Source organism: Anopheles maculipalpis, chromosome 3RL, assembly GCF_943734695.1.
Source record: "Anopheles maculipalpis chromosome 3RL, idAnoMacuDA_375_x, whole genome shotgun sequence".
Classification (NCBI taxonomy): domain Eukaryota; kingdom Metazoa; phylum Arthropoda; class Insecta; order Diptera; family Culicidae; genus Anopheles; species Anopheles maculipalpis.
Window position 1 is genome coordinate 41,143,725 of NC_064872.1, and position 21,714 is coordinate 41,165,438.

Consider the following 21,714-nt stretch of genomic DNA (forward strand, 5'->3'; position numbering starts at 1 on the left):
AATGCGCATGTTAGTTGTTTAGCAATACTTCACCTGTTTTTTTTCCCCCTTTATGCTACGTGTTAGATAATGCTATTGATCTTGATCAGTTGGTTCTCGATTGGCTAATGCTTTTTTCACTTTTCACAATAGGTCATTGGCGTTTTCAAACGGCTGCATGCCTTTCATCACAATGGGATCGTTTTCTTCTTTGATTTTACATTTATAAATGTTTTTTTTTGTTTTGTTTTTTTTTTTTTTTAAATTAAATATGGCTCATTCTATCTGCAGAACACAAAAACTCACTAATTCGTTCATTAATTAAAACAAGTTCAAATAAAAGTGAGAGACATTTTACGGGATGTTTCGTGCCTGCGCGTACTTCCGATACATAAATTATGCAATTTGCTTTGTTAGTGTTCACCGTTTGTGTACATGTGCTTATTGATTCATAATCTAGCCAGACGAAGCAGTAACATCGGACTTCTGAGCCAGGGCCGCCTTGTTTTGACGTACCAATTCGGCACGTCGCTCCTGGAAATAAAATAAAAAAAGATAAATATATAACACGAATTGACCACAATACATTACCATGATAAAATTGATTAATAGTCGCGAAACAAAGGTGAATAATCGAATTATTTTCAAGAACAGCAATACAGCAAATAAGCAAGGTTAAAAGAAAACAGCTTATATGTACAAATAGATAATGTAACTTTCATTACCCTGAACCTTTCGATTAACTAAGCCCCAAAATACGTATTTTATGCTTTCATAATGGTTTATGTTATTTATTTACTTGTAACTAGACTTATTTATTTATTCATTTATAACTGTCAACACCACTTGTGGCGACTAATTATATACTTGTAACTAGATTTGTTTATTAATTTGTTTATAACCATATAACCAAGCCATTCAAAACATTTGGCTCTTTTGGTTTGAATAACCTAATAATAACTTTTTTTTATCAACTCAAACGCTATCAGATTAAAAATCAACCTTTGATTGCTGTTCTTGTTCTTGTTGGCGTGCATTTTATCCTGAAAAGTGAGAATCTTTTGATCCCAAATTTTAAAGAAACAATATTTCGCTTGAAATATATCGGTAAAGTATGCTCCATCCAGATTAAATATAGAAAGACCAAGTGCATAACCCAAGTACGGACTATCAACAAAATGCGGTAAAATACGAAAACGAAAAACGAGACACAAACGAACTTGTATTAAATAAATTCAAATTATTTACGTTGGAAAAAGATGAAAGTAAAACAAAACGAAACCTACGTGCTTGCGAATGTTTTCCAATTTCTTCTGGAGTTCCTTTTCACGATTTTGCTCGGCGGTGGACAGCTTGTTTTCGATGATACGCGTCTTTTCGGTGGACTTTTGTGCTTCGGTCTGGTAGCAGGCTGCGCGGACTTCGTTCAACTTATCAGTGTTCTGTATATGTGTGCGGGTTTGTATGCAATCACATGGTGGTTGATATGTGTTGATGGATCAAACCATGATGAACGAAATGAAAAATTATTGTATTATTAAAACAAGTCCCGTACATTACAAAATTACGCAAAAACACAGAGGAAAACGATGAAAACAACAAATAAAAATTGGATTATAATAAATGATGGGGAATTTGTATGATTTTTTAAAATGTTTGAAGGTTTCAGTGATAATGGAAAAAAAACAAAATATTATAAATGATTATTTCCAGCAAAACCGATAGGAAATAACACCGAAAACCGCATTGTTTGCGGAAGGATAAATCGTATAAACGCAGAAAATTGATCGTATTTGTTGGAAAATATCAGTATATTTAGGGAATTTCCAAAGGATGTTGGAACAAACAACATGCAACAATTTTCATCAATAATCGCGTCAACAAAAAGAACGTCCATATCAACAGATAAATAATAGCTCACAACAAACAGACAAACAGTTGGATTGAGTTTTCACATGGTCAACAAAGGTATATCGTGATAAGTAAAATTCGATACAGTTTAACATCACCACCCAATAAATAAACGGGTGTTCAATATTTGTACCAACAAATAAAAAACGAGCCCATTCAAACAAATAAAGATTAATACATAGGATGTGATAAAACACACATATAAAGTCCCATATTTAAAAAGACACAGGAAAAGCGATAGATGTTTAACAAACACAAAGAATAACAGTTTCATTGATTTGTACGGCAATGTACGACGCCAGTGTATGCATAATGGATTGTGTTAGGTGAGTAGTGTATGAAGTCATCGTGTAGTGGGGTGTCGATGATACCGAAACAGGACGCATATTGCAAAGTGCAAAATAGCGTTCGAAATCGTCCGATGTATGGTCCACCAGATAGTACGATTTTTACCAAATAGAAAAAAAATCCGCATTTTTGTGTAAACACGTGGTGTGCACGGCGGTGAGAAGAGTGTTACATGAAATGGAAAGAAAACAGAGAAAAAACGAACGGAGACGGAACGTAAGAAAATTAAAATTAACAAACAGTTATATGCGCAACAAACAGCTCAATGCATGCATTGTATGCATTGAACTGGGGAAGGGAACTGGGCACAAGGGAAGTACAAGTATGTGATAGATAATCCTACGAGTACCAGATCTCAAGTACTCGAAAACTATATGCCAAATGCCTTTTGAAATACTATCAAGACACCGGAAATCGCGGTATATCCTACTATCAAATACGATACGTACGTGTTCCTTTAGCCGATCTAGAATTTTTTTAATATTATCATCGCGAAGAGTGGCAGCATTTCGCAATTTATCTTCCAGATGTTTCTGCAGCTCCTCGACCTTCTGCTGTTCCAAACTTTGTCTCGTCTTCTCAATATCCGCTGCGTGTGTCTGCAAAATTACGTAAAATTATTTATAAGTACAAAACATCAAATCATAAATATGAAACATATTTTGAACTGCAATTTTTTTAAACATTTTAGTGAAGTTACCATGCAACGTACCTTTAGTTTTTCCTTTATTTCCGACAACTGTTGTTCTCGCTTTTCCTCGTACTGTTCCATCTTGGTGTGAAGCACCTCCTTGGCATGTGTTTTGAATTCCTTGTCCAGCTCATCCTTTTTGCGAGAAGCCTCCTCTATTTTGGCCATCTTTGCCGACCAGTCAGCCATCTTCTTTGCCTCCAGAGACAGTCTGCGTTCCTCCGCAGCCTTTAGCTTCTCTTCGATTTCCTCTGCTGAGACATTCTTGCCTTGGGTGGGGGGTAGTTTCGGTAACGCCACGTTACCAGCTGGTTCTGCCAGGATTACTTCATAGCACAGACCGCCTTTTGACTTTTCCTGGCAACGGATCTCCGTAGCTAAAAGTAAATATTAAACATGCACGTTACACATTAGTGATATTAGACTAAATATTGTATTTTATTGAAGCCAGAGAAACAACGAAGCTTTTCTCACACACCCACGAGGCACCATCCGGCTCGAAAAAAACAAAACCACATGACCAATGATCAGATTTTAAACACAATTAAAAAACCGATTTCAGTAATAGTTATATGAGTTACTAAGTGATGCTTTTAGGGCTTTTTCCATAAGTATTTACCGGAACGAAACTGCGTCATAGCAATACGCCCTGGCCGTTCTATATGAATAAAAACAAAACAGGGGCTTTAGGCTTGAGCTTAAGAAACAAAAAATTGCTTGTTATCGTAACGGTTTCCTAAATATCATTTCAAAAACTTATGCGTTTTTCAAGTCCTACAGAAACGGGTATAAAATGTTCTTCGGTCAATTTATGTTAGTTGCCAAAAGAGTTGCCTAAATTGTTTATCAACGGTTTCCTTTTTTTCTTGCATCGACGTTTGCAAATAAAATTGCTCAAAATGTAAAACTCCTACAGATGACCCTTATAGCAGCAATATGTTCCATTTGATAAACGTACAAATTATTGCTATCTCATAGCTTATGAAAAAAGGAAGAAAAACAATTCAAGGACTTTAGCACACATTTTCAATAACGTTCAATAAGTAACGTCGTTTCATTTTTGTGCAGTGTTTGTAAGAAGTGAAGTCCTTCAAAAGACTTGACTTCCTTTTTAAGTGCCCAAAGAAGCCCAATCGAGTAAATGATGAATGCTCGTGTACTTCTGCTGACATTCGATACCATCATTTGAAATTTAAAAGGGTGTAAACCTTGTCACCTTCCTGTCTTTTACATTATAATCTACATACCACGTACAAATAATCAAAGCTACAAACATTTATAAACATGTTTATAAACAATTATGATATTGTATTACTAATAAAAAGGATTTCATTCTAGTTTCTGAAAATTAAACATAACAAATAACTCAAAGTTTGGTACCACCGAGACACCAATATGCGCCCATGCTCTTACGTTGCAAAAATATTGATTTTCTGAAACACGACGTTGTACACCCGAGTGTTGAATGTAATATGTTCAACTTTTTTTTTTTTTTTTGTCAGTCTGGTTCACATACATGAGCCCTTCTAAAGCTTATGTTATCTCGGAAGCTCGGAAAAGTCCTAATCGACTGATAGCATCGACCTACCAAACTGTACCACGCAGCATCGAGATGTGTCTGGATGTAGGAAATTACTTTTCGGAATTCAATGGAGGAATTAGGGGGCGACATATGTGACACACACACACCACTCCGAAGCAAGTATACATTGTGTATTGGGAAGGATGGGCATTTTTATTCAAAGACAAATGTAATCGTATAAAACATAAGGAGTTTTATGTGTTACATAAGTTTGTATTATTCATTTATATTTCATTTCCAATATTTATAACAGCTATACAGCTTCTGTCTGTTTGTCTGCTGTGCTAGCAGTTAAACTACGAGTAAAATCAAATAAAACCTCGATAGGTGGTACAGCCATATATAAAAAAGAGATGGTTTAAAATGTTTTAAATCTAATTAAAGATTATTGGTTGCTAGAATATAGACACCTTTTCGAACATCACAACTAGTATAGATAAATATCGAGAACTCGACAGGATTGCTCAGGACTATCAAAGATATTTGTTTGTCGTTCGACAGTTAAATCCTGAAAAAGTTCTGGTATCTTTAATATTGCCCTCTTGCTGAGATGTTTTCAACTGTCGAGTCTCTAGGATTCGTCGAAATGTGCAGCGCATCTCCCTCGTTTACAGCAACAGACAGCTGCAGGCAGCAACGACAGCGATCGTAAACATCACTTAAAGCCTCTAGTGATTTCAAACATTCACGGAAACCCAATAATAGTCCTTCTATCCGTTCGTCTGGTCTGCAGGAAACTTATGCGTAATTATGATTCACCGACACAAAAGAAACCGTATCACTGCGAAACTGTCTGTCACTTATGCTGCTACTAAGCTAAAATAAGGCAGAAAAAAGCTATAGACTTTTCATTAAGTAATTAAATCCTCATCCTTAACTGAGCAAATTCAACTACTGGACTGGATTGGAAGAATGAAAAAGTAAAACGGAAGAAAATTTCCTTTCCATCCGTTTTAGGTCTATAACAACTCTGTTTTGTAAAGACTTCTCACATTCGCCTTGATGATTCTGTTTTAAATCTGTTTTATCCTACCATTTTTGCAGTGAAACACCGTGAAATAGTACGACTTGATTCCAAAACAAACAAACAAACACTACTAATACGTAGCACCAATAATACAGTAAATAAAGAATATAAAACAGCTTTCTATTGAAAGTGTTTTAATGAAGAATAAGATGTTACCTATTACTTTTCCAATAATTAAATGTAATTGATCGTTAACGGTTTGGCAACGATAATTATGGCACATCCTGTCAGATTATAAATTTTTTTTTTTTTTGGTTTCATTGTCTTAGTGGTACTTCAAATATACAGTTTTCATCAATTAGGGCCAAAAATTTCCTGATAATCCATAAATTTGAAAGAGCTGTACCTAGCAGTTGTCTTGCTGTTGAACGTTTTACGTGATATCTGTTGTGAATCCAGATTCCAGATAACAAAGTACGATTGACTGATTCGGTAAAATGCCGAATTAAAGTGTTTCAAGTCTTTCAAGTAGGATAGTATTCTAAACTCGACGATGACTTATGATGACGAGTGATAACCTTGCTTGAGTGGATTAATTGGAGTGATTTAAATAGAGCACCTTTGAATTTAGAAAACGTTAATAAACCCACTTCATGCCTTCATTACCTTGCCTTCAATACTGTGAAATATGTTTCCCATTAAATATTACTTTGATTTATCCAAAAACACAGCAACAATGTTCTGAATTTAGATTAGAAATCTCAAATACATTACTGGACGATATAATTTTACTAAAACATCAACACACCACCATATAAACAAGTTTTTATAGGAAGCTAAAACCAATCGATAAAAAATTAAATCTGTTCAAGGGTGTGCTAAACGTAAAAAGAATGAGGAATAAAATGGTTCGATCGATTCCCTCAGATAAACGCAACGGACGATGGTACACGCGTAGGCTATAGCAAAACTACCAATTCGCTTGCGTGACACGACGTATTGGCTAGACACTTTTGGTAGTTCTATTCTTGGACACTCAACTCACTGATATACAAGCAATACGTTTTGTTAATGTTGGGGTGGCGACATTTTCATAAATACTATAAAACAAAACAGATATACATAACTTCAATTTACTTACTAACGTCGACCGCGGCCGTTAAAATATGTCTAAGGATCAGAGCTTAATCGGTAGGCGAATAATTTCGCACGACTTGGTAGAAAAACGTGTTGACGTCTTATTTGAGCCAAAGCGCCAATGAGTCGAACACTGTACACGAAATAGAATGAAAATTTTTGTTGCAAGACAAAAAACAAACAATTGATTGTATAACCAACGACCAACAGCCAACAATCTTAATTATAGTCGTACGACTAAACCGAGCAATGTGCACCATCTATAGCCTAATCAAGGATGTACTTTAATACGTGGACCTACGATAGCATTTTTACGCTGGAACATAGTTGAATATCTGATAGCTTTTGGTTGAGGTATTTTGAAAGAATCTCTTTAAGAGTTAAGAAAAAATTGTTTGTACATAAAACATGATAAAAATATGTAAAACTGCGGCGTAATTTTTAAATCGATTCCGTATACTTACTTATGAATTTTACTTTCTTTGATGCTTTTGGCTGTTTGGTCCGAGTTTTAGTGGGTTTCTTTGTCGGAGCAGATCGTCGATTGACTGAAGTATTTAGAATTTGTTAACCATTAACCGTGAAGCATTAGTACATTGTGTCACATACCACTTATATAAACATATCGTGAAAAGTTGTTTGACGTACACAGAACAACAGTTTAATGGATGTGAATTTCTGATTTGTACTTACAAAGAGACATATTAAAGAACAACTAAAAAAGGACAGTCAAATAGTGCACCAGTCCGTTATTTAAGTCCGTCAGTCAGCGTTGTACTTAATCGTCTGAACATGCTTTATGGTGTATATTTTTTGCAACTATTTTTCTATATTATCCATTAAAGTTACTTAGTAATGAATGCAGCTCAGTAAGCAATGAAAGCTTAGTATTTTATCCATTTCATTGTGGCATATTGCTTTACACACAACCTACCCGTGTTAAAATACCTTAAATAGACACCCGAGACACCTTCTGCCATAGTTTTCCATAACCTTTCCGCCGTTCAACACATTCACTGAAACCATTTCCAATCTCAGTACAATTTTACCCACATTTTCGAAAACACCTACAACGTAACCAACCACTAACGACGGCCGTAGAATTGTGCTGAAGGGAGCCATAAAGGGCGTTCGTTTAGGATGAAGCATTCAGGCAAGCTAATTCGATTTGACCATCATTTCCCCTTTGTGACAATTCCCGAGAATAGTTCGTTCATTAATTTCATTTTCTCTTCAGCGCCATCAGCAACCAGTGAGACCAGATATGCAGCAGTATGGTCTACAGCTAGACCAACTCATAGCTTACCGGCTTGGCTGGTAGCATGCAATGCAGTTAGGAGTAGCATGGTTGGCCTCGCTGTGAGTCAATGAAAAATTTAGTGTTGAAAGCACTCCCCTTGCGAGCAATGCCAATACAGGAAATTTGACACTGCCACCATCATCATGTGACCAAATGCTTCCGAAATAAAATCAATAAATGATTAGAGGAGCAAAACGATATGTCTCACACCTGCATAGCTAAAAGTTGAATAATTTCGTATTTTATTTAAGTATGACGGCTTGCGCCGTACTGTCAACAGCCCATATGTCGACTGTTTTTATAAACTAAACATGGCATTTTCGGTTTTTTTTGCCTTATCCCAGACTAAATTTAGGGTTTATAAATTATTCATTCAGTTAATTTTACTATGAATTTACATGACAAATGCGACAGTAGATTTATCCAAAAATAATAATTATAAAATAAACTTACTAAAGGATACGAAATCGATCAACAATGTCTTTTCAACATATTTTGATTTTTTTCTTTTGTTTGTAAAGTTTATTATACATATATATTTTTGACGCTTTCCCAGATATTTTAAGATTTGCCCTGAGGCTTTTTACGGTTTTCCATACATGTTTTGTTGCGTCCTGAGGTTTATGACAGTTTTACCTTTATTATTGTTTGGGTCATGGGTTAGGTTTGGGTGTTTAGGTCTTGAATCATTCTTGAGTCTCGATTCTTTTGCATATACATCGAGCTAAAAAGCGTTAAAAAGCATAAGCTTTAAATAAATTGTACATTAAACACTCAATAAGGCATCAAAACATAGAAATATTCTTATGTTACACATTTTGAATTATGACCGTGTTAGACTTGAATGACATTCCACCCTCATGCATAAAATCTACCCATACCGAATTTACTCCTTCTACTTGGCACTGCATTCCTCAGCACTTGGCACTGTATTCCTGAGAAGAGCAGGCCTAAAATTGTTGGCTTGTTTTGTACTTTGTTTCATGGCTTTGTCCCAAACTCCACACGTCTGGTTGTACATAGACAATTAAATAATTTCAATTCAACCGCATTTGTATAATTTTCAGTGAAGAACCTTAGCCAAAATATGAATTTCATGCAAAATCCGCTGCAGTCGTCAGATTGATTGATGATGAATAATCAATGCCCGTGATCAGTTGTGATATAAAATGTGACAAAACAAGACAAAATGCCCAACACTGACACCAATTTTTCAGTTATTTCTACGAGAATGTCAGACAAAATGTGCGTTTAAAATTGTTGGACCTCATTTCCTTGTTCGACAGGAATTGATTAATGGTGCAAACAATTCCAGCACAGTTTAACAATCAACCCACAATAACAATTTATCTAATGCTATAGTTGATACATTTTTTACAAAATATTATTCTAGCGACTTCTCCATTATGTTTTGTCACATATGGTAACATCTTTTCCTTAAAGAGATTTATGTTATATTTGGATACAAAGTAGAAGAAACAAGTAGAAGAAATTTTCAACGACTTGAAAGGTGCGAACACCACACCTATTTGGGCATCATCTCTGCGTGAACATTGAATGGCCTAAATGTGTTGATGGCCGTGATGAGATAATGAGTCTAAGATCGCTCCATCGATTTTTTTTCTTAATGCAACATTATTTGGCGCTTCAGATATTTATTTTTGTTCCGAGTTTTTTACGCTTTTCCAATTATATATTTTTGGACAACTTCTAATATATTTTTGTATACATCCAGATTTTTGACGGTTTTACAAATTTAGCTACACACATTGTTGACCGGTTCCCAGATATATTTTTTAATAAGTTTAAAAACGTTGACTCCCTTCTTTACAATATAACGATTCCTGGATGTAGTTACACTATATACAGTTTTCAGAAAAAAAGTGTAGGCGACATCGGCACAGGTTTTCAACCGGTAGGCCCGGGATTCAAATCGAAATCGAACCGGCCCCGGAACCAGAGTGAAGTGACTATCCAACTACATGATATCGGCAAGCCTAGTAAGCCAATCGATAGCCAGCGTGGCCTAGATGGTCGTTAAGACAAGAAGAAAAAATTTCAAAATGTTGGGTTTGATAAACCATGTGAAAGCGTCAATAATCCTCGGGATACCCTGTATTCCCGGTGCTAAGTTTCGCTTGTGATGAGTCACACACGATCAAATGGTGCCATGCGCTGCTGTATGTCGTCACGATTGGCGCCCGAGTATTTTCTGTAAAACCTCACTTCTGTTCCACCTCTCGCTTCAGAACTCCTAGCAGCTCCATCATACCCTTCACGAGTACGTACGATGCCAACGTGGATAACCGTTGTTAGCTCCAAATGCAACGCAGACAGCTGTGGCTCCTCCAATTCTGCGTCACAAAGTTGATTTCCCCTATGGTACTGCTTACTAATTCCACCCCATAGGCCAGCCCCCTCACTCGAGCTAAAAGCCTACATGGGTAAAAACTAAAGTCTTTGCGTATATGAGCACATTCACATCCCCTACTCTACCTGGGGGCATTGAAAAGGATTTAAATTAAAAAAAAACTGCAATGCCTGCAAACTGCATTTCAAGTAGAGGGTTGCAGGAAATTCTGGAGAACTCCAAATGTAAGCAAAAGAGGGGAACGTAGGAACAAATCATATAATGTTCCGGGTATAATGTTCGTGCTGCATGAAATACACCCCTCACACACTTGCTTGCGTATGATGTGTTCGTTAGTATGTTAGTCACATAATACATAAACACCTTTGCTGTATTTTCTTTACAACTCGCTCGTAGACAAGAGTATTACTAACATGAAAATGCATCAAACAGTCAACAGTGGCATTGGTAAGCAGTTTTACTAATACAAATGCAGGTGTATTATCCTACTACACAATCAAAATGAGTTCCATGGTTCATGATGTACATATCATCCCATAAACCGTGTTGTCTTTTTCTGTGGTACCATAGATACAACTCCTTATCGCAATTCTTGATCATCACATTTTTCATTACCAGGACGATGTGTGTTAATCGCGTTTTTAGTACCGCATAAACATGTTCCACACATACACACAACATCAAACAATACTAGCGAGTACTACTGACAGGGGGACTTGCGTTTAGACTGACAGTTGAATTATCCAAATTACAAAAAAAAAAAAAACTAACAGTTCAAGGGAAACAACCCGCATCAAACGAACAACACACCAAAAGCTCTACGTGCTTTGGTTTGCCAAAACTGTAAGGTAAATCTGTAGAGGCAATTTTTGGTTTTAGTTTGGCAACATGCCAACCGTTTCGCAAACCACTCAAATTTGGATACAAGATAATTTTGTATAAATCGATTTCCGCGAAGTTTATGTAAAAGACTGTAATAATGATAAGCTGCTATTACACATTATTAGCCGACAGCAGCCTATGAAAAAGTATGAGAAAACTCTTATATAAATGCCGTTTACTTATTTCTGCACTTATCTTAGCAAAACTTTTAGCATATACACATACATATATACGTACATCATATACTGTTGTCAAAAAAAATTTCTCACGTCATAATTAGAGCTGAATGCACTTAAAACCTTTTTCAATAGTCCACCAATTTCAATGAGAAAATGGCTGCAACATCGTTACGTAGTAGCGAGAATCCAGAAGGTTTTCTCCTTCTACAGCAATACAGCTTCGGAGTTCCTTCTCACCCCATCAGCTAATGTACGTGGCCGGCATCACTGAGTAATCTTCATCGCGTGTATCGATGATGCCTTCCGAACAAAAGGGAACAACATTGAAGGTGACTTTTGACAAAACTAACTGTCAAACAGGATACACAAGGATAGCTGCATTGGGCGAAGGTTCGTGTAAGCTAAGAAATTGGATTGGAAATAAAAAAAATGAAATACATAAATTTTATTGTAGCAATATGGCCAGGCGTGTTGCCTAAAAAATCAAGCTTTTTATTCTAGGTAAAACGGCAACAACATAAATGAATAAGATCGCGCGATCAATCGTACTAAGCTTTCATTAAAAAAAACACAATAAATGACATTTAGAACCTAAAAGTACCAATATCAGTAAAACTTAGGCGTGAAAATTACGTTTAACAAATTTCTTTTTCTTTCAATCTTTTCCCCAGATTCCGGTATAAGCCCATGCAGGAAAAATCGAACCCGAAACAGCAGTTAAAAAAAAAAGGAGCTGTGGAGACGACGCAGTGGAAGACGATAAAACGGTAACGTATCAACCCAACCGACTGCCAGTCTGTGCTCTTGGATGAGTCATCCACTGGCTCGTCCACTAGGTTCTTCCAAGGACCTAAGAAGCAAGAGCCCCCAGAACCAAAAACGACTGGCGTTTCTTATTTATTTTGTGCACATAAAGTTATATAATCCTACGAGACCGACGATACCTCCGTTACCTTGGGCCGCGTCTTGTGTTTCCTCCCCTTCATGAAAACCATATATCCGTGTGGTGTGCCAAAAAAAATCTCCTGTTACATTCTTTCATCCACAAAACCTCTCACTCTCTTAGAACACCTGATCGGTAAAGAGAAGGAATTGCGAAAAAATGCGTAGCTTTTTGAGCAAATTTCTATTTGCTAGACAGGAAATCATATTACTTATTCATTCCCAACACGGGCTACGTGAGCAACCAAATGTTTGCTTTCTAGTTTTGATAACTATTGAGTTTATTTCTTCCCTGATAATATTAAATTTCATTTCCAGACAAAAATGGCACAATTAAATCCAAAATACTTAAGTACAACTCTATATAGTCTTCGTTATAGTCATCGTCTATATGTGGTAAGGTAAAATTTAAATAATAAGGTCTGTATTTCTATAACCCACTACAGTCAAACAACTCTTCACTTGTGTCACTAATCGGAAAAGGACGTGAAACGAACTAGAAGTGACATAAGCAGCAAGGAAAAGGCCGTCTTTCCATATTAGCCCCTCCTGCAACAGCGCTCATGCATTGCATTTGTCTCGAAATTTTCGAAAGAAGTTTGGACTGCGATTATCACAAACATTCTTTAACTACTGGATTCATTTCACATCCTATTCTTTTGCTTCATTTGATTCGATAAGATATCCCTTACCTGCCGGCAGCACAGGAGCTCGACATGTATGGCAGAAGCACTGCATCACGGAGTCTCGCACTAATCCAATCAACATTTTGTAGACTATAAAGTTAGCTTAGGACTGTCGAAAGAAAATCGAACACGATGCGCGCACACGTACACTATAGCTTACTCGGCTTTCACTTTTAGTTGAATATTTTTAATATTACGCTGATATTATGCTATGGAGCAGATAATGTTGGAACTTTTGCAATTTATCGCTCAAAACTGTTTTCGAGATAAGAATTGATAGAAATTGATCAACGAGTATTCTTTACGATCGACTAATTAAGCAGCCATGATGGATGGAGCAGCCAATCACCACTATTACCAGCATTACTCTATTTGTACAACGAACGGCTACCACATATGCCACAAGAATCTACCCAAAACTAATTCTTTAACTATGGAGACTAGGAATTCAATTGCAAAATACACTTGGATAAGAAAGCTTCATAAAAGAGTTTGCTTTTTAGCGTTTGAGATGAACCGAAACACTTTCATCTAAGCTTCTATTAATCCGTAAGTAATCCCAGTGCAAGAAACACCTGATGAAGCTGAAACGATAACCAGTAGACAATCCTGCGACGCTAGTGATTCCTACCCTCAATATACCTTATAGATTTTCAACAGTCGGCACCGGCACCTGGATGTCTGTATTACGGTTGTAAAATAAGCTTTTCCGCACACACCGGTGTCTAACTTATTTAAAACTCATACATACACACTAGGCTCGTAAAATTCCGCAAACCGAAAGAAAAGCGAAAGGATAATGGTGATTCGGTGGGAGCCGATCAACTGCCAGCTTGGAAAGCTGTCAGTACCTTGGTACAGTATACGCATGCACTAACAAACATTCTTTTCCGCCACAGGCGGACCCTTCCGTCCTACAAGCTCCATAAGGCCAGGGCGGGGCATTTCATCTTTAAAAAACTCATTTGTAGAAATTGTCATACGTTTGTTAAAAAGAGATATTTTTCGGCAAGATAGTAAAAGCCTTTTTTCGTAGAATTAGATAAACTGTGGAATATAGTGTACATTTTATCGCTAACACTGGCAATAGGCAAATAGTGCCTAATCTTCCTGTTGTGGTATACTTTTTACAATTCTGCATAAATATACTTTTTGACACTGTTCATTTGATATTACTCCGTATTGGGTCAACACATAGGATGATTTTTTAGGTAGGGAATGTCCAATCCAACAGTTCAGTTGCAGCTGATGCTCAATTCCGTATGCACCAAATAATTGTAGCGTACTCACTTCCGCTCCTAGCTTTCTTTTTTCAATAGTTTTCTAGCTTATATTTTTTGTATCAACCACTCACACTACCACTATCCACCGTACGGCAAACGTTACGCAGTGCAGAAAATACTTTTGCAGTATAAATAACAACCACCAAATGGATCGACGTCTAAAGCAGGACTGTGCTTCCAGTACAGGACACGGCGATGGAATCTTAAAGCAGTACGAATGCTCCGAATGCTCGGAAAACTGACAGCATTAACCAACCACCCACCCACCCACCGTCCTCTGTTCGTTCCGCAGAAAATCAATCCGAACCGGCTCTGTCTCGAATATTGTTGTCACTGTCTAACGGACAACGCGGTTCCCTACAAGTGCACCACGATTTACCTCCAGTTCCAGTGAGGAGTTTTCTTTTGTCCGACACCCGAAGGACATCTGTGCAAAGGAAAATCGATCGATATCCTGTCCAGCGTAAATCTTTAACGAATACAGTCACAACATTCTACGTCGGTACAAAACATCGTATGCGTGTGTTTTCTGCGCAGGACGAGCTTTTATTTGTCGGTGTTTGAGAATGCTGCCATCCCCTAGACCAACACGTACACAAAAGTAGGCTCGCGGAGTCGCGACCCCTATATGTTAAGGGTAAATGCTCGTAAACAATCTTGAAAGCCTCGACATCTTCGGGGTGCCGGTTTCATTTTTTTTTTAGCTCCAGCCGTTCCAATCCATAGACGCAATTACAATTTCAATAATGGAGAAAAAATCGGCACACGTTTTCGATACTTTTATTTTATCCACCTTAATCGGTGACATTTTTTGTCGATAAGAGCCTGATCTTCACCGTACATTAATGGCAGAATTATTGTTTCTACAAAACACATCGATCAACAAATTAAAAAATGTCATCAAATAATCTTTTTACAAGCATATTGAACACCAAAACGGTTTGACGAATTGTCCATTGTATGTACTATAGAAATAATCTGCAGCACAATGCGTATGACATGTTACAAAAACATTGCTTTCTACGTTAATTAATCCAGGCATTAAGTTCACTTGAACATTGGTGCCAGTCGGCTACACTCTTGCAGTGGGACGACGCCAAGTTGGATGGACATTGTACTATATTATTAGAACACTCCTCTTCTACCAACGCAATGCACACAACGGCGCACAATAGCAATGACATAAATGCTTTTTCGTTTATGATTCCTTATTCTCGATGACATATACAAAGGACAATGTCATCGGTGATGCATCGAGGAAAGTAGATTTATGTAATGTAGCAAACGTTAGGAAATCCGTTCAATAGTATGGTTGTTTTGCTCTACCATTCTAACTATAAACAAGTATGTGGTAAACGTTTGCCAAACGCGTTTTTATATGCTTAGAAACAATCAAGCATATCGATAGAAACACAATTACTTTTAAAACTATAAAACAAATCAGACGATTCTAGTTGGTAAATGCAGCTAACAGCTACTCGACTATTATATATTTTTTTCCAAACGAGACAGTTAAAATGTCAATACAACTACTCTTTCCATGTCATAAAAATCTGACTATTATTTGCGTGGGAGAATCTTTCCAATACATTACATGGTGCTCGTTGATTGCACTGACAAGATACGAATGTGGGCTCTTGAAGGTTCTTGAAGCCTGTCTAAAATAAACAATAACACGGTGATTCCGCTCCCGTTTCGCGTCATGATCATGATTATTGACCCACAAAAAAAACCATTGTTTTCCCCCTTATGATTGTTGCGTTGATAGTTAAACACAACCCTGTAATCGCTAAGCGTAAAAATAAGGGCTTATAAAAAAATTAGTAGACGGTGTTCGGCATTCCTGAAAAATGATAATAATTTTGTAATAAGTGGCTTGCATGCGATATAAACATGCGCTTACTTTTAACCCTTTGCTCTCTAGACCGTTTTAGCACGATCGAACTCGAGACGATTGGCGAGACTCGCGCAAACGCTAATGTGATTATTGTTGTTTCTTTCTACTTTTTTCTTACTATTATTTATGGACACGTCTCGAACGGGGTTCAAATCCCATCATCTACGTGGTATCGGCAAATCTAGTAAGCCATTCGATATTCGATGGCCGGCGTGACCTTAGAGGTCGTTAAGCCAAAATGAAGAAGACAATTTTTAGTATTTAGTATATCAATTTCAGATTAATCTTTGAAATTATGATACATGTTAAATTAAAAAAAGGATTTTATTTAATATTATTTTTTATTAAGTATGACGGCAAGTAAACGCTATGAATTGAAATCTATTTAAAACTAATATGAAATGAAATACATTCGATTAAAAAATTCTATCATTTCAAAATTCAAAATTATACGATCAATACGGCCAAGCCGTTCTACAGGAATGAAACAAGTATCTCCAATATGATTTTAACAATTTATCATATTGCTGAAAGGGTTTCAATAGTGAGCATGAGTCACACCGCTCGAATGGAAAGTGAGAAAGAATATATACCAAAAAACTGTATATAAACGAATGAATAGTCCACATTGATCTTGAAGGATGATCATGTCCTTTAGGCTAAATCCAGAATAGTCCAGCCCAATCAAGATCACGAATGTAGTTATGATATGTTAGATTATCATAACATATATGGAGATGATTTTGCTGTATTGAATCGATCCTTTACAAACCTGTATCATCAACCTTTGCTGAAAAAACAATAACTTTCTTACATTGTCTCATAATCCAGATATGCTGTATGGAATATAAGGAACATGCTGTGATAGAAAAGTGATAACAGAAAATAAGCAAAGGCAAGTATTTCACTAACCCGCAACAATTTGCTTAGAAAAATATAGAGGTTTTAGGTTAAACCCTCAGAATTGTTTTTGGAAGACAAGAATAATGCTCAAAAGAACAATTTGACAGTCAATTTTTCAGAGGGAAGTAAATTTTTATGAAGTCTGACAATATCGCTTAAACCTATGTGCCACAACAATGCACTGATTGGAATTTTTTTTGCGAACCCGATATTCCGGATTTTCTCAATCGACCAAATTCAGTTTTGGTTCACACTTCATTAATTGATCCATCCTACATAATAGTCCCACCATTGTTTGTCTGTCTGGTTACGTATAGTTACAAAATTACATTTATTAAGGTATGATCAACATTCTTAAAACAATTTCAAGCCCAACACAGCCCAAACGTAAACGGGTAATCAGGTCAAGCAAAGAAAGTGGACTGTAAATCCTATTTGGGCTGGTTTCCATACAACACTCCTACACAGTTTACTTTCAAATGAAGAGAATGGAAAAAGAAGTAATTGAAACGTTAGCTTTTGATCCGACACTAAAGTGTTATATAGCGCTTTAGTCGAATGATATACATCATCTTTTACTGCAGATGCAACTACCACACACGAAAGCAGTAAGACCTAGTCATAATAACGAAGTTTAACCAAATAGCGCGTCCGGTCGGTCCTGTCACACGACAGGACCGAGGTTCAAATCCGGACCGTTCCTTCATAATGAGGCCTGACTGATCAATGACGTAGCACTAAAAAAGACTAATAAGCCATTCGATGACCGGCGTGACCTTTATAAGGTATAAAAAACATAAAGTCTTAGGAATAGTCAGCGTCGTTTAGCATTGATCAGTCCACAAATCTAACAGAAATTTGTAAAAATGTAAAATAAAACAATGGACAAAACTACTATCTTCCTCCATACGTCTTATTCAGCGCAGCCTTCAACCGTTAAGCCAAGAAGAACAAAATATTAACCATTTGTACAAAGCTAGTTCCACCAAAAGGTCTCTTTGTTCTCCAGCTTTATCCTGTAAAGCTGCAATGGTAAGACGAACAACGACGATACTCTTTCTTTATGTTTTAAGCAATATGGAAGGAATAAAACAGAAAAGATACACTTCCTATTTGTTTTAGGCTCAACTCCTTCGCCGCAAGAGCTGTATAAAGAAATGCTAATTCATTGCTTTACCGACAACTATGCTCGGACGACTCTCTGCAACGATTAATGCAAATAATATTCTCCGTGCTAAAATCAATACCACAGCCATGGCAAAGGTACTGATCGCGGTGTGTAAAATGGTTTTCTTACTTACCTTCGGCGCTGGTAAGGGTGACTTGTTCAGCAGACATAATGAGAGTTGAAGGTGGATAATGAATGATGTTGTGCGAGTCTGATCGTCTTCCGGTTTAAAGAGTTTCTCTCAGTCTCTCTCTGTAATGCGATCCACGGTACACAAACTACACAATCTAAAATAAAAGAAAATCATAACTATGAGATGACATGAAATAAAACGAGCAAAACTTTAATTTATAAGACATTGTATGAAATTGATGTGCAGGAAAGCCTAGAAAAAACAAAGTTATAGGAAGAGTCAGCGTCGTTTAGCATTGATCAGTTCACAAATCTAACAGAAATTTGTAAAAAATGTAAAATAAAACAATCGACAAAACTGCTATCTTCCTCCATACGACTTATTCAGCGCAGCCTTCAACCGTGGCCATGTGGATCGTACATACGACTGAAATATGCAGGCGGAAGAGGAAAGTGTTAAACCCAAATATGGAACGATTTATAGGAGAACTCGCAACAGTGTCTGATTGCATGTGAGCTTTTCTTGAGGGCTAGCGTTTCTTTATAGTGTATCCAAAGATGAATTGCCCTGAAACGGAACACGACTCGTGCCCAGATAATCGTCATTGGATGTATATTACGATCGCAAACAGCAAAAGAAAGACTTCACCACAGCGATATGCGTGGGCCTCCTTCAGTATGGGGGGATGGTGTGTGTTCGGCCTAACCGGTCCTACTCTTCCCGGAAGACCAATAAGGAATGGAAGACAACACGATCCGAAGTCGATCTGCTAAAGTCTCTTTGTGGTGCATCCACGGGACAGCCATTGAAGGAGGATACTAAAACTAAAACGTTGCATCTGGGAAAGGGATACGCAGTAAGAAGAGCTGTCAGTCGGAACATAACCCTTCCTGCTATCGTCTTGATCGTGTAAGTTCGGCAACCCCACCGGTTCGTGGCCCTTTGCAGATGCTAAAACAGACGACGTTCGATGACATTGCGCCAACGTAAACTTACTCATTGGCCATGCATCTCTAACCAGATATGGAGTAGACGCATAAAAAATACTCCAGTTTGATGTTGTTTGCTATAATTATGCGCCAATCAAACAACCGCGGTTGTGAGTTAACTTTCCTTCTCGTCCACTTCCTTTTATGAGAAAAACCAGATTTTCCTGCTTTACACTACGTAAAAGAAAGTGCAAGTCGTTTGGCAGGCCAATCAAATGATGCGCACGACAGCTTGTGTTAGCTTTAGTGACTAATGGGAGTAGCATTCAGGGCTCTCCAGTGCCGGAACCTTGAATTGGTTTGTAATCCATCGAAATATGATCGCTATTATCTTAAGATTTTTTTTTACCATTTTTGTGTCCACGTTGGTCCAGAGTAAGAATAGGATGATGGGGGCAACGAGTAAGAGACAAGCCACCGCATACATGTGACGTGAGTTGCTTGCAACTTACTATGGCTTATTAAAACAGCACAAAATGACCAATATTTCAATTTCAGCGATCATGTTAAATTTGCTGAGAACACGACATCTAAACAAACATATGTGCGGAAAAAGAACAAAATCCGGAACACAGCTGGCTGGAGCTTCACACGGAATAATGCACGCCTTTGTATACGACCATGTCCCCTTGTGCAAGCAAATAAAGTGCGCGCCATATGCATCTGGCTGCTGTGTGTGAACGAGAGTCAACGCATCCAATGCGGGTGCCCACAGAAACAACAGTGCGAGAAGGACAGGTCACCGGACACTCGCAGTTGGTACGGCGGAACAAGGAAAATCCTGTAGCAACGGATCTAAACTACTCCGTCATTTTTGTTTTCTCGCCCTACAACAAGCTACAGCCTAATCGTGCGGAAATCGGCATACAGAACAGAAATGCAACAAAAGTATGCGAATATTTACCTTCCAAAGCAAAACTTCAATACTTTAACAAAGTTAACCACCGAAAACGACTGCTGTTTTCCACACAAAACAATAATCACTTCGTTTCCGCGTTAAAAACTTCAATTACGCTTCACAGGACACGGGAACAGCGGTAGACACTCGCACGCTCGGAGTACAGTTTCAATTTGAAAGAAGAAACTCAGAAATTGTCTGCATATAACTGCTGCACGCGTGTGGCTGCTTCGATAAGAGCGAGCGAGAGGGTGCGAAATAGACGATCTGTGCGTGCTCTCGCTATGCGTTTATAGTTGTATCGCTGAGAGATAAACCCTTTACATCTGATCGATTTTACGAATTGGTCGTTCGATCGTCGGTTTTGTTTAGCGCCTGAAGGATCTCGGACAAAAAAGAGGCTTGTAACTGCATCTCATCAAAAGCTATTGAAAATATAATAATAACTTTAAAAAACTTAAAAATAAGATACTCCTTTCATCTTTGCTGGGAGACATTTCCTTCTCCGAGCCGTGAAAGGGCACCATATCCCGGGTGTGCTCGGTTGTTCCGTTGCGTATATTCCGTCATCCAAATCCTGAGTCGTGTTCATAGCGAAGGTCTTATCGTGTGAGGGTGTATGTGTGGGTTTCCATGCTCGTAGTCCTGATGGTAGAGGATGTCTTGATCGTTTTCCATTTCGAAGGTTCCTTGATTGTGTCCTTCTTCTCCCTTTCACTGGTTTGTCCATCCATAGCATCGGTCGGTGCAACTTCTTCCTTGTATTCAACTTCAACTTCAACCCTTCACGCATCGTACTCATTCGTACATTCATCCATCATGGAAGTGGGAGTAGTGGGGGGAAGAGGATCACACTAATAATCCGTTAGCACGGCAGAAGAGAAAGATTACTCTCAGGTAGACCTCGTCGCAGTCTCCCAGCAGGTCCCGAATTGGTATGTTTGACAGCTTTCCAATGCCCCGGATTGCGTCCAACAAGGCGGGTCGAGCACCATCGTATTCCACACAAGACCATAGAAAATTATCTATGTCGTGGTCGCGGCCTACCACTAGGTGTCGTGGTAGGCCGCAGTCACATACTTTGGAGTCGACCTGTCCTATACGCCGGAGATGCGCGCACAAAGCAAAATCATTGGGCCTAAGTCTAGCCATCATTCAAATGAACGCACGATCACATGAGATGCCGTGGAACCAAGGCTTCAAGGACATTTGGGGAGTGATCGAGTATAGAAACCTCCCGAGCTCATCGCTGTCCCACAAACTCTGCCACCGAGCCAAGCAGAGGGACTATGGGGCACGCATGTACTGGTGAGGTAGGATTAGCCTGTCGAAAAAGGACCCTTCCGAAGCACCCTTTTTGGCCAATTGGTCTGCCTTTTCATTGCTGAAGATACCGCAATGTGCAGGCAGCCAAACAAACGATATCCGGAAGACTTTTTCTGTTAAAAGGTCGCCTATTTCATCAATT

General features: G+C 38.0%; 2 protein-coding genes across 2 annotated transcripts in view; one reads left to right on the forward strand and one right to left on the reverse strand.

Moving 5' to 3' along the window:
• Positions 1-412: 412 nt before the first annotated feature.
• On the reverse strand, positions 413-13,121 carry LOC126565130 (uncharacterized). Its single transcript, XM_050222273.1, has 6 exons — positions 12,982-13,121; positions 7,080-7,163; positions 2,951-3,306; positions 2,688-2,837; positions 1,266-1,421; positions 413-513 (listed from the first exon to the last, which is right to left on the reverse strand). The coding sequence occupies exons 1-6, from the start codon at positions 13,055-13,057 to the stop codon at positions 436-438; spliced, it is 900 nt and encodes a 299-aa protein (XP_050078230.1). The 5' UTR covers positions 13,058-13,121; the 3' UTR covers positions 413-435.
• Positions 13,122-14,996: 1,875 nt separating this feature from the next.
• LOC126565725 (guanine nucleotide-binding protein subunit gamma-e) overlaps positions 14,997-21,714 on the forward strand; it is a 377,807-nt gene continuing 371,089 nt past the window's right edge. The window contains exon 1 of the mRNA XM_050222929.1: positions 14,997-15,005. The gene's annotated coding sequence lies outside the window, so the exon portion shown is untranslated. The remainder of the gene's footprint in view (positions 15,006-21,714) is intronic.

Excerpts from the sequence above, each read along its gene's own strand:
- LOC126565130 (XM_050222273.1), bottom strand. The coding sequence starts at position 13,057 with ATGTTGATTGGATTAGTGCGAGACTCCGTGATGCAGTGCTTCTGCCAT. Across the intron at positions 2,838-2,950 it reads AAATAAAGGAAAAACTAAAG|ACACACGCAGCGGATATTGA; the intron begins GTACGTTGCATG and ends GTAATTTTGCAG. Across the intron at positions 514-1,265 it reads TGGAAAACATTCGCAAGCAC|GAGCGACGTGCCGAATTGGT; the intron begins GTAGGTTTCGTT and ends TTTTATTTCCAG.